Genomic DNA, 13,509 nt, shown 5'->3' with positions numbered 1-13,509 from the left:
ATCTCTTGATGGACAGAAATTTGTTTATCTTGTCTATGTCTTAAAGAGGACCTGTCACCTCTCCTGACACATCTGTTTTAGTAACTACTTGCATTCCCCATGTAATACCAATTCTGGATCATCTATTCTTCCGACTCTATGATGTGCTGTTCCTTTACTATTCCTGCTGAATGAAATGCTAGCAGTTTACAGTGATGGTCCACATGGGTGTTACCAGTTGGGTGCGTGTCCCTGCACAGTCTGACATTATCAAATCAGTTCTGCCAGTGTCAGACTGTGCATGGACGCTCCCCCAACTGGTAACAACCATGTGGACCTTCATGGCAAACTTCTAGTAATTCATTAATAAACTTAATTAGCAGGAATAGTAAAGGAACGGCACATCATAGAGTCATAAGAATAGAGGCTCCAGAATTGTTGTTACTTTGGGGAATGCAATAGTTGCTAAAACAGACATGTCAGAAAAGGTGACAGCTCATATTTAAGTATGATGAAGTTTTTTATTTTTATTTTTTCTATTATCATCCGATAATACCAACACAATAGGAGTCATCCTATTCTATGACTCTTACAATCTACATTTACTATTACATTCCTAAAGGAGTTAATTCACAAAGACAGTTTTCGGTGCTCTATTAGGGCATATGGACATCATAGAGTGTCCAAGGGTCCCATTTATAAGCCACAGCTAAGAGCCACCAAAAAAATCCAATACTGCATGTAACCTCTGAACTGTATAAGGCTACTTTCACATTAGCGTTTTGGCTTTCCGTTTCTGAGATCTGTCATTGGCTCTCACAATCGGTCCAAAACGGATCAGTTTTGCCCTGATGCATTCTGGATGGAAAAGGATCCGCTCAGAATGCATCAGTTTGCCTCCGTTCAGTCACCATTCCGCTCTGGAGGCGGACACCGAAACACTGCCTGCAGAGTTTTTCTGTCCGTCCTGGGATACGGAGCGAAACGAATCTGACCTGAGACACAATGTAAGTCAATGGGGACAGATTTGTTTTCTCTGGCACAATAGAAAACTGATCCATCCCCCATTGACTTTCAATGGTGTTCAAGACGGATCCGTCATGGCTATAGAAGACATAATACAACCGGATCCGTTCATGACGGATGCGTGCGGTTGCATTATTGTAACGGAAGCGTTTTTGCAGATCCATGACGGATCCGCAAAAAATGCTAATGTGAAAGTAGCCAAAGTGACAGCAACTCTCCCCAAAAAGATCAGTCGTTTTGCTGGAGCGTAATAAACTGGCCTCAATATGTTCAGATGATCCGCTCAACAGCTTTGTGAGACAACCCCTCTCGCTTACCTAAGTACCCTGCCACAATATTAAGAGGAGCGTTCTCCAACCTATGGCTATCCAACCATTGCAAAACTACAACTTCTAGCATGTTCCGATGGCCAGAAGAGTATGCTAGCAGATGTAGTTTTTCAACAGCAAGAGACTCACTGATTAGGGATTGCTGAGACAACAGGCAACTCAATCAATGAAAGAAAATCCAAAGACCAATTTTATGCAATTTAATACTAGAAGAAGGGTGTATAAGCCTTAGAAACGTTGCCCCATGAAAGCATGAAATTGCAATAATCTAGAAGTGAAGAAAAAGAAAACACTATGATGCCCTTGTGCTTATATTAAAGGGAAGAACTGTTACACTGGTGGCCCATGTCCACTGCCGTCTCTCTCTGAAACAGGCATGGGTGCCTCTCCACTCACCCTGTGTCTGTCATAGTTCCAGCACTTTGGCAGCAGGCCAGGGCATCAGTGTCCTTTGTGTATTAGGACTTGTATTCTTTGAACCTCACTCTGCAACACTGTAAGGTTTAATCTTCTGCTCTGAGAGCTGCTGCATGGCTGCGTCCAATTGCTGATCAGCTGCTCCTATATATTCCTGGGTGTTTCCTTCAGTAGTGATCTAAGAAATAGGTCTCTACATATCCTCTCAATTCATCTGTTCTGTTTGACCCTGTAAAAGAGGTACTGTATATACGGGAAGCATGGTGGTTCGGTGGTTAGCACTGGTGCTTTGCAGCGATAGGCCATAGTACTGTATATACGGGAAGCATGGTGGTTCGGTGGTTAGCACTGGTGCTTTGCAGCGATAGGGTCCGACCAAGGACAACATCTGCATGGAGTTTGTATATTCACCCCATGTTTTTGTGAGTTTCCTCCAGTTGCTCTGACTTCCTCTCACACTCGAAAAACATACTGATAGGGAACTTAGATTTTGAGCCCCACTGGGGACAACGTACGTAAAACAAATATATTACACATGTTTGTTTGCCTAAGTACTAACATCTGTCTGTCTCTTAGAATCTGATTCTCTGCCACTTGAGCTGACCACTGCCTTTTCACCATACTGACTGAGATTCCTAGAAGGTATTTGGATTTGCATGTACTCCACCTGCCCAGAGCATGGCTGTTTCCACCTATGAGTTTAGCCTGATACCTTGGTGTTCTGCACCAGTGTCTCTGACTCCCGTGCGTTAGCTGCCAACTACACTGGCACTATTCCAGAAGGAAGCAGCCTGGTCAGTCCCCATCAGCAAGGACTAGATCCCTGTATAGGGATTAAAGGGTATAAAACAGGGAGTTGCCATAACACCCTCAGGACTAGCCCAAAGCCAAACTGACTGGTTGGCACAGTGGTTCTACAACCGTTGTCCGTTACAAGAAACCATTCATGGTAAAGCAATATAGATCCACACAATGTCACAGGCAGTGCATATAAAAGCTGTATCCCCTTAAATGCATTTGGATTTTGTTCTATTTATCAAGAACAAACTGTCTTTTCGATATCTATTTTGGCTGGTATATATGAAAGTCTGGCTTTGATGGTCTATTGATTGTTTGACACACTGTACTCAAAAGGAAAGATCAAAAACAGATTGGTTTGCTCAAGGCCTTCTCATTAAAAGGTTTTAAAAGCCTGTGATTCCCTATATGAAGTAAGTATAGCGGTGTGCTTGTTTGATGTGCATAGTAGCACAGAGAAATAACATTAAATAGTTTTTGGTAACAAAGTAAAATAATTATCCAGTTTCACTGGCTGCATTTTTGTTAGTTTCTTCTCATGGGCATAACTAATGTAGCAGGCATAGCAGCTGCTATGGGGCCCAGCTACTAAGGGGCCAATTTCCACTCAGACATAAGGTGCAGTTAGTGGTAAAATGTACATAAGGTGCCATGGAAAATGTAATATGGCCCCATTTGAAGTTTTAATATGGACCCTCTTGGCTACTTCTGCTGTTTGCATTAGGTGGTCAGTGATGCATCTGCAAAGCTGCCCATGAAGGATCTGTATTGGGTCCGTATGTCCGTTTTTTGCTGTCCGTGTGTCATCAGTGTTTCACTGGCACTGAACAGCTGAAAAATAATTTTCAAAGCAACTCTTCCAAATGAACTGTGAAACAAGGATGGCATCTGTGTTGCAACCGTGGTTTTCACGGACCAATAGACTATAATGTGCGTGATAGATCCATAAACACTGACAAAATGGTGCATGCATCTGTGCTAAAAAACGGACCCACAGACCATGGTAAAACACTGATGTGTGAATACACACATTAAGGGCTCATGCACACCACCGTATGTATTTTGCGGTCCTCATAACAGGGATCCGCAAAAAATACGGAAGACATGCATGTGCATTCTGTGTTTTGCGGAACAGAACAGCTGGCCCCAGCAGAACAGTCCTATCCTTATCCATAAGGCGAACAATAATGGGACATGTCCTATATTTTTGTGGAACGGACATACGGAAATAGAATGCACACAGAGTAGCTTCCGTTTTTATTTGTAGACCCATTGAAATAAATGGTTCTACATACGGTCCACATAAAATATTGGAACAGACACGGAATAAAAATACGTTCATGTGCATGAGCCCTAAAAGGAATGGGGACGTGAGTTTGAATACAGTGGCAGTGTGCAAGCTTGACCATTGCTCCATTCAAAAGTTCTTGTGATTGGCAGGGTCCCAATGATCCGATCCTCACCGATCTAACAGTTATCCCCATCCAGTGGATAAGGGATAGCTTGTTACTTGGCAGCAATGAGCATGGTAGAAATACTAATGGTGTGTATCATACTCCTCTCCCTAATTGAGAGTGACATGGTCATTAAGCCCAGTAAATCCTGACGTTGTATAGGTGTAGGAATATCGCGTTGCTCAGGTGGGCAGAGAAATTATCGAGGGCTGCTCATCCTGTCCATGGGAGAGAACTTCGGTTCATAAAGAGAGGGCACTGCCTAGTGAGGAAAGAGCGCCAATGAGTAAGACTGTTAACAGGTGGAGAGTAGCCTCACTGCATGGCTAGGACAGCGAGGGTGGAGAGAGTTTCACCGCATAATTACAGCAGGATTTGAAGATGAACCCTTCCCACATGGAGGCAGAGAGCCAGATCCAGAGAGAGAAGCACCACAATAGAAAAGAGGTCATTGGGTAAAGATTCTAAGAACCCTCCCAGCATGGTTAGGACTACAGGTGTGGAGTGGTCTCCCCGCAGGTACAGAAACGAAAGATTTGGCGAAGCAGGTTGAGTTGCAAGGGAGCCATTATGCAGTTGGAAAGGGCTGGTGAGTGAGCAAATGAAGAATATACCCTGTATTATAGAGGGTACATATGTTATTAAGCACAGGAAGGACAGCCACAACCGCTCCTGTAATTTTAAGCTCTGACTGTGTAAAGTAATGGAGTGCATTAAGTGAATACATATTATGAAGTGCATTAAGTGCTTTCTTTGTGTTACAATTTCCAATTGATAAAAGGGACTGATGTAAGATATATTTGTGTTGCTGAGGCCAGAAATAATAATAATAATAATAATAATAATAATAATAATAATAATAATTATTTATCCTATTATTATTTATTATTTAATAAAGTATTTATATAGCACCAATATATTCAGCAGCACTTTACAATTCAGAGGGAACATGTACAAACAGAGTGGACATTATAGATTGAAAAGTCAACAATTCATACAATAGGAGTGAGGGTCCTGCTCGTGAGAGCTTACAAATTTATGAGGACATAGTGGTGATACATGAGGCATAAGGGCTCAGATAGTACAATGGTCCAGCCATCCATTATATAGTATAGGGAAGTACATATAAGACTGCATGGGCCAACACCAGTCTATACAAATATTAAGTGCATATGGATTATCAGGGCTATGGTTGGGTGAGGGATACAGGTTCTAGGGCAGTGGTGGCGAACCTATGGCACTGGTGCCAGAGGCGGCACTCGGAGCCCTCTCTGTGGGCACCCACACCCTGGAAAAAGTCTGACTGTACCAATATGACTTAGACCTTTCCTGCTATTTATCAGCGCAGGACGCACCATGAACAGGCAGCGCACTGAATGTAGGCAGGCTATTATAGCTACTACATGATAAAGTACATGAAAGATATACTATATTGTACTGTAGGATTCTGGTTAACTTGCTGCTTTGGCACTTTGCGATAAGTAAGGGGGTTTTGGGGTTGCGGTTTGGGCACTCGGTCTCTAAAAGGTTCGCCATCACTGTTCTAGGGGATAATATAGAGGGGGCATGCCCAAATAACATGATGTTAAGGAAGTCCAGTCCCAGATGCCATGACTGATACAAAGTGATATAGCAACTGGCATAAGAACACATAGACGTAGTGATGCTGCATCCTTCATGTAGATCTGGTGGCAGAAATAAATATTTAAGGAATTTCCTTCCTACGAAGAAGAAGGAGGTACTGGGTTCATGTATCTGCGTAGGAGCACCCTTTAAGTAAAATACTTATCCTGCTTAACTGAGAGACTGTGTTGTGCCTGTTATTGTGACTCTATCCACATCTGCATGGGCCATACACACACTGCTTGGAATCTTACAACCGTACAGACGGTGTACCATAGTAGTGTGAAATGTGAAAAAAACCTGTACCCCTCTTTGGAAAAGCTTATTGGCACCCCTGTATGCCATACAGCTATACTGAGATATACATTTAGTAACTAGCAACCCTTACCAAGTATCAACCATTCTCCTAGGACTAGAAACTAGAAATATATCTTCTGGTATATTCTTCCTGCTGTTTTCTACATCATTATCTCTGTTCATACCACATATTACAGACACTAACCATAACATCATATTGTGTATCAGAACTGTCTCATATAAAAAATTGATGATAGCCAGCAAACTAGATAGATGGATAGGTAGATAGTTAGATAGATATCAGATAGATAGAACATATTTTCATAAATATTTATGTATAAGAATGTCATCTCTGTGTCTTATAATGACTGTGTTACAATGTCAAGTATATGAAAAAAAGAAGTAACCTGTTATCAACTCTTCCATTTTAGATCATCATTGCAAGTATTATGTGCAGCTACAATAAGGAAGACTGGACAGAACTGGCTCAAATGGCAAAGGTAAGAGATTTGCATATAATATACACCATAAATGATAACCCTGTATAAAAGGTTATGAATGAACCTGTCTGCAAGAGGACACATTAATAGTAAAAATTTGTATTCGCTCACCCTTAGTTGCGGTGCCGCACCACGTGAGTATCCACAGTACTCACTGAGGAAACCAGACAGTCCTGTGTCTGTTCAGTGCATGTACTGTATCTGTAATTCTGTAATCCAGAATAATTCTCTGCCACTCATTTTGTTATTATATACAGTACAGACCAAAAGTTTGGACACACCTTCTCATTCAAAGAGTTTTCTTTATTTTCATGACTATGAAAATTGTAGATTCACACTGAAGGCATCAAAACTATGAATTAACACATGTGGAATTATATACATAACAAACAAGTGTGAAACAACTGAAAATAAGTCATATTCTAGGTTCTTCAAAGTAGCCACCTTTTGCTTTGATTACTGCTTTGCACACTCTTGGCATTCTCTTGATGAGTTTCAAGAGGTAGTCCCCTGAAATGGTCTTCACTTCACAGGTGTGCCCTGTCAGGTTTAATAAGTGGGATTTCTTGCCCTAAAAGGGGGTTGGGACCATCAGTGGCGTTGAGGAGAAGTCAGGTGGATACTCAGCTGATAGTCCTACTGAATAGACTGTTAGAATTTGTATTATGGCAAGAAAAAAGCAGCTAAGTAAAGAAAAACGAGTGGCCATCATTACTTTAAGAAATGAAGGTCAGTCAGTCAGCCGAAAAATTGGGAAACATTGAAAGTAAGGGCTATTTGACCATGAAGGAGAGTGATGGGGTGCTGCGCCAGATGACCTGGCCTCCACAGTCACCGGACCTGAACCCAATCGAGATGGTTTGGGGTGAGCTGGACTGCAGAGTGAAGGCAAAAGGGCCAACAAGTGCTAAGCATCTCTGGGAACTCCTTCAAGACTGTTGGAAGACCATTTCAGGGGACTACCTCTTGAAGCTCATCAAGAGAATGCCAAGAGTGTGCAAAGCAGTAATCAAAGCAAAAGGTGGCTACTTTGAAGAACCTAGAATATGACATATTTTCAGTTGTTTCACACTTGTTTGTTATGTATATAATTCCACATGTGTTAATTCATAGTTTTGATGCCTTCATTGTCATGAAAATAAAGAAAACTCTTTGAATGAGAAGGTGTGTCCAAACTTTTGGTCTGTACTGTATACATACACACACACACACACAAACTGTTATTTAATATCAGAGCACATTATAAGAGGAGGTATAAGAGAAGACTACAACTCCTAGCATGTCCAAGCAGTTATTATGTAATATCAGAGTACATTATAAGAGGAGGTATACAACTCCCAGCATATCCAGGGTGTTGTAATGTACTCTGATATTACATAACAAGCTGGGAGTTGTAGTCCTCTCCTCATACCTCCTCTTGTAATGTACTAAGATATTACATAACAGAAGGTATAAGAGGAGAGGCCCCCAACTCCCAGCATTTCCCTTGCACTTACATTGAATCCATACTTCTTACTTTACTGCACTGCTGAGCTCCGCCTCCTGTTCTGGTCACATGATGGTGAGGTCATCACAGGTCCTTCATTCCCTGTTCTCTGCTGAGCTCCCCCTCCTGCATCAGACATTATTGCAGGTCCTGTCAGCAATAGGGTAATGCAGTGGCGTGCCTAGGGTGTTTGGCACCCGGGGCAGGTCCATTCTCTGGCACCCGCGCCCCCCAATACTTGACCACATACCTCTTATATCCAGGGACATCTCCTGTCATGTAGACCTTCTCTTTCCTCTTCTCCTCCGTTAGACCGCCATGACAAATTCTTTCAGCCGCATCTCGTCTCTACAGAGTTTGTAACACAGACACATTAGATTTCTCAGTTTTTCCATCAACCCCCCCCCCCCCAATCCTGGTGTCCCCACAGTGTCATCCTGCTGCCACTCCCAATACTGTGCCCATTGTGCTCCCCAATGTCCGAGGTACTATACTGCTGAAAAAAATAGTGACCCCAGTAGACATAATTGGGGTCATTTATCAAACTGGTGTAACATAGAAATGGATTTCCAAAAGAGCTGTCAAAAATGAAAGGTGGAATCTGATTGGCTGCTATGAGCAACTAAGCCAGTTCTACTTTACACCAGTTTGATAAATTACCCCAAATGTCCCTATAGTGTCCACAGCAGCTATAATGTCCCCTAGAGTGCCCCCAGTAATAATAACACCCTATATTGTGCTCCAGGTAATAATCCCTGTATAGTGTCCCCAGAAATAATAGAATTTCCCCTACAGTGCCTCCCCAATAACAAAAAGTATGTTTTTTGTGATTGTTTTTTCTGTTTTTGCTGTATGTAACCATGGAGGTGCATAAGTCTGCAATGAACCTGTATGCACATAATTTTTCTATTTAGGAATATTTCCTAGACATCTGTAAATAGTAAATGTTTTTTTTTTTTTCATTTTGATCTGGACATATACAAATCATCATCACATAATGGAGCTACCACCTACAGTGCAAAAAAATGTAAAATCCTCGCCATGCACCGGCACACTGATCTCCTGCGCATGCCCTTCTTCGATTACATTAGACGACTATAAACGGCTCCATTCTTTATACCCTCACATAAGCTAACTATAATGGACCACTAATTGGTTTTGCTTCATGAAGAGTTTTAATGCATCTGACTATATATTGCCGACTTTCTATGTGTTCCCTATACACTAAAGAAAGAAGGAAAAAAAAACACTTTGGGGATTTAGGGGAATGAAATTAAAGATAATCAGTAATTGGCTGTCTGATCTTCAGGACGGTCCATTTTATACCTGTATTTACCTAATTGACCATGAAATCTTTTGTAAAATCCAATCTTGACAAGAGCTTTGCCACTTTAAGCAGACTATGATGAATGGCTTTATTATGTTGCCTGTTCTCCTTTTATAAGGCTGCAATGCTTAGTGTTCTTTTCATCTTTAATGGCTGCCAATTTGCAAAAGGAGGCTTGGGTATGAAGTGAGGGGGGGAGGGTTGCTCAGTAAATTTACAATTCAATGGACTGTATTACCACATGTTTAAAACTACAGTCATATTTAAAATCCACTTTGTACTTCTAATATTTCATTTACTGTGCAAAGTAGGGTGACTGGGAGATCTCCGATATGGACGTGACAGTATACATTGGTTTATAGTTTCTATTTTAAGTGTCAATTTACCCCTAATGGTAGACCTCTGGTGTACACTAAGGCAATTTAGAAAAAACCTGCCCTGCGCCAAAGTGGTCAATTGTGCATTATTGATTAAACAATAATTCTCTATGTAAAGTGCCATGTGAAGCAGAGGTCAAGAGCTGAAAGCATAGCGAGGGCATTAAGTAGTAGTTTAGCGCGCTTACAAAATGGATAAACGTATTACATTTAAGCCTCATTTGCCAGCCATTTCTCAGTTTGTATCGTGCTGACATAAGGGCGCTCTGGCTGTGAATAATGCAGTATGTCATTGCAGCCACCCAAGCTAAATCACGTAGGATGATTTCAGGATTCATTGCAGACGGGGCCATCTTGTATGGCATAAAATTCTGTGCACTGCATACTAAATGGATTCTTGTATTGGTCTGAGATACCACCGATGACATCACCACGCACAACCTTTTCCAGTCTGATCGTCAAACTGTGGCCTTACTTTCTTCTATATGTGTATGATGTAATAAATATACTAATATCAATAAAGTCTAAAAACAGAAGTCCCTCAGTCATCCTCATCAGAAAGCTTGTACCTAAAGGGAACGTGTTATCAGAAAATGATCTATTATTTAAATCCCATTTTTATTTTTAACATATTTTTTCAGAATTTCTGATTATATTATTTAGGGATGAGCGACTCGACTGTTTCGCAAAAAACATTGTTGGAATACTGTACGGATCCCGCTCCGTACACTATTAGAATGCATTGGCTTAGAGGAACTGAAGTTATTACTTCATGAAGTCGCTCAAGACTTTGTGTAATAACTTCGGGAATTAATTAATACTGTAAAAAACCTTGGTACAGAACTCGGCTTCAGTTCCAAGGTACCAAAAGGAACCGAACCTGAGTTCGGTATCAAGGTTTTTTACGGAAATAATTAATTCCGGAAGTTATTACACGAATTCTTGCATAACTTCAGCTCATCGGAGCCAATATATTCTAATACTGTACAGAGTGGGAACTCCGTACAGTATTACAAAGAAGTTTTTTGCGAATCATCCAAAGTCGATTCACTCATCCCTAATATTTTTAATTTTCCATGTCAATAGCTATATTTATAGATTTATGTTTATATTTATGGTTATATTTAAACCAAAAAACATAAAATCCTGCAGTTTTTGCACTGACCTCTAAGCCTAATAATAGGCACAACATCCTGTGCAGATAACTTTACTGCAGTTACCTGCTTATCTGTCATTCTAATCCTGCCTTTAATGATACCACCTCTATGTATAGATAAGACATGATCCACTATTCACAATAGGTGATTATCAGAGCGTATATATTCTCTCCTTGTACAATGCTCAGGTCACAGACCATGCCTAGAAAACTCTGCCATAGAAGTCAACGAGGTCCACTCCTGACCATTGTGTCTATGGCCCATTGGGCTGCCGTAAAGCAATTTTCTTAATGCTTTCAAAATGCTGTTAAGAACAGCTCAGGCAGGATGGCTGCCCCCATAATCATGTGCAGGAAATAGAATAAAGAAATCTGCAATCAGAAAATAAAAACAATTAGAAAAAAAGGATATGTGTTACTTTCTGCTTTTGATGACACATTTGTAAAATTATTAATTAGAGTAGGGCTTGTTTTACATATGCATTTATTACCTCTGGCAGGCTGATCCGGCAGCCTGCCGGAGATGTCCGGATCTGGTGCTGTCACGCTCGTATGTGGGAGGAAAACACCACACGAGCATAGGAGGGAAAGGGGATACCGGAATAAAGCCTGGAAACTAGGGAAGGAAGATTGACACCTCCTAGAGAAAACCCTAACTCCAGTCCTGACAGACTACCAGTATGAACAGGCCCCAAAAGTAGGCAAGTTCATAGACTGGATACCAAGAATCCTATCTCACCCTATAGGACCCTGAAACTAATGTCAGGACTGAGTCTACCTGTTCCTCCAAGGGGAAGGATGAACAGGAGTCTCCCTCAGGCCTAATGACAAACAAGGAAAGGTAACACACATATATCAAAACAAAATACAAAAAGGGAACGGAAACACTTATCTTCAATGAAGCTTTAGTAGCACCAGGAACCCAGCCGAGAGCAAAACACAAACTAGCCACAAGTCCAACAGAAGCTATAAACCACTTAGCATAGTGGGAGAAACAACAATAAATATAGAAGATTAAATGACCACAATAGCTACACCTAGGGATAGAATGTGTGTCCAGCACCAGAAACAACACAGACGTCATTTGATCCAAAAGGAAAACATGTCAGATCAAGCCACGTGTTGCCAGTCTCACAGATCTCCTGCCACCTGTCGCAGGAATGTCCGTGACAGTACCCCCCCTTCTATAAGTGACCTCCGGGCACCCAGGACCAACCTTATTCAGATGAGACCTATGAAAGGCTTTGACCAAACGACTGGCATTCACGTCAGATGCCAGTACTCACATCCTCTCCTCTGGTCCATAACCCTTTCAGTGAACAAGATACTGAAGAGATCTACAGAGAACTCGAGAGTCAATAATCTTGGCGATCTGGAATTCCAAACTTCCGTCCACCATGACAGGAGCGGGTGGCAAGGGGAACGACTCCAAAGGTTCAACATATCTCTTCAACAAAGATTTATGAAACACAATATGAATTTTCAGGGCCTGAGGAAGTTCAAGACAAAAAGCTACAGGATTAATAATGGCAGTGATGCTATATGGACCAATAAACCTTGGACCCAACTTCCAAGAAGGAACCTTCAACTTAATATTTCTTGTGGACAGCCACACAAAATCACATACACTTAGGAAACGTATGATTGGTCCGGACCTGTCAGCAACACGTTTATACTCGTTGCCCATATTCATCAAGTTATTTCGAATTTTCGCCATGTAGAAGACAATGATGACGAAAAACGTTCCTCCTCAGGGATACCTGAAGTATCCGAACGAGAGAATGTGCCAATATCCGGGTGAAGCCCATATGCCCCAAAAATTGTCCACTTACCAATGTACTCCTGTCTACGATTGTTTATGGCAAACTTTGCCAAAGACAAAAACGAGGACCATTCCTCCTGGTTCTCAGAGACGAAACATCTTAAGTCTCCAGACTCTGATTAGTGCGCTACGTCTGTCCATTCGTCTGGGGATGAAAAGCGGAAGAAAAAGACAGTTGCACTCCCAGCCGAGTACAGAACGCAGAGTACGATCCGAGACCACTTCAGAGGGAGTGCCATGAAGTTTCACAATGTTGTCAACAAACACTTGCGCAAGTGTTTTAGCATTAGGTAGGCCAGACAATGTTATAAAGTGCACCATTTTACTAAAGCAATCAACTACCACCAGAATAACTGTCTTTCCAGACAAATTTGGCAGCCCAGTAATAAAATCCATAGACAAGTGAGTCCATGGTCTGGACAGGATTGGCAACGGAAATAGAGATCCAGAAGGTTGAGTATGTGTCAACTTAGCGTATTCACAGATACTACAGGCCAACACATAGTCCTCAACACACTTACTCAACCCTGTCCACCAGAATCTACGAGAGATGAGGTCAGCAGTGGATCTACTCCCAGGGTGTCCTGTAAGTACCGTACAGTGATGTACAATAATGTTCCTCAAACACCTTATAATGCAATTCTCTGGTGCGTCTCCCTGAGCTTCTAACACCTTCACCTCTAGGTCAGGGTATAGAGCGGATATCACCACCTCTTCCGACAGTATCAGACTCAGATTTTCAAAATCGTCACCTCCAGGAAACTATGTGACAAGGCATCTGCCTTGACGTTCTTAACTCCAGGACGATAAATGACAATGAAATAGAATCTGGTGAAAAACAAAGACCATCTGGCCTGCCTTGGGCTCAGTCGTTTAGCTGACTCCAGTTAAGCAAGATTTTTGTCATCTGTGAACACC

At 41.6% G+C, this 13,509-nt stretch overlaps 1 protein-coding gene across 1 annotated transcript in view; it reads left to right on the top strand.

Moving 5' to 3' along the window:
* DPYD (dihydropyrimidine dehydrogenase) overlaps positions 1-13,509 on the top strand; it is a 1,571,083-nt gene that overhangs the window by 1,085,436 nt on the left and 472,138 nt on the right. The window contains exon 15 of the mRNA XM_040406865.1: positions 6,355-6,423. Within this exon, the coding sequence (XP_040262799.1) occupies positions 6,355-6,423 (69 nt within the window). The remainder of the gene's footprint in view (positions 1-6,354; positions 6,424-13,509) is intronic.

Source organism: Bufo bufo, chromosome 9, assembly GCF_905171765.1.
Source record: "Bufo bufo chromosome 9, aBufBuf1.1, whole genome shotgun sequence".
NCBI lineage: Eukaryota > Metazoa > Chordata > Amphibia > Anura > Bufonidae > Bufo > Bufo bufo.
This window is presented reverse-complemented; position numbering and strand designations above follow the sequence as displayed.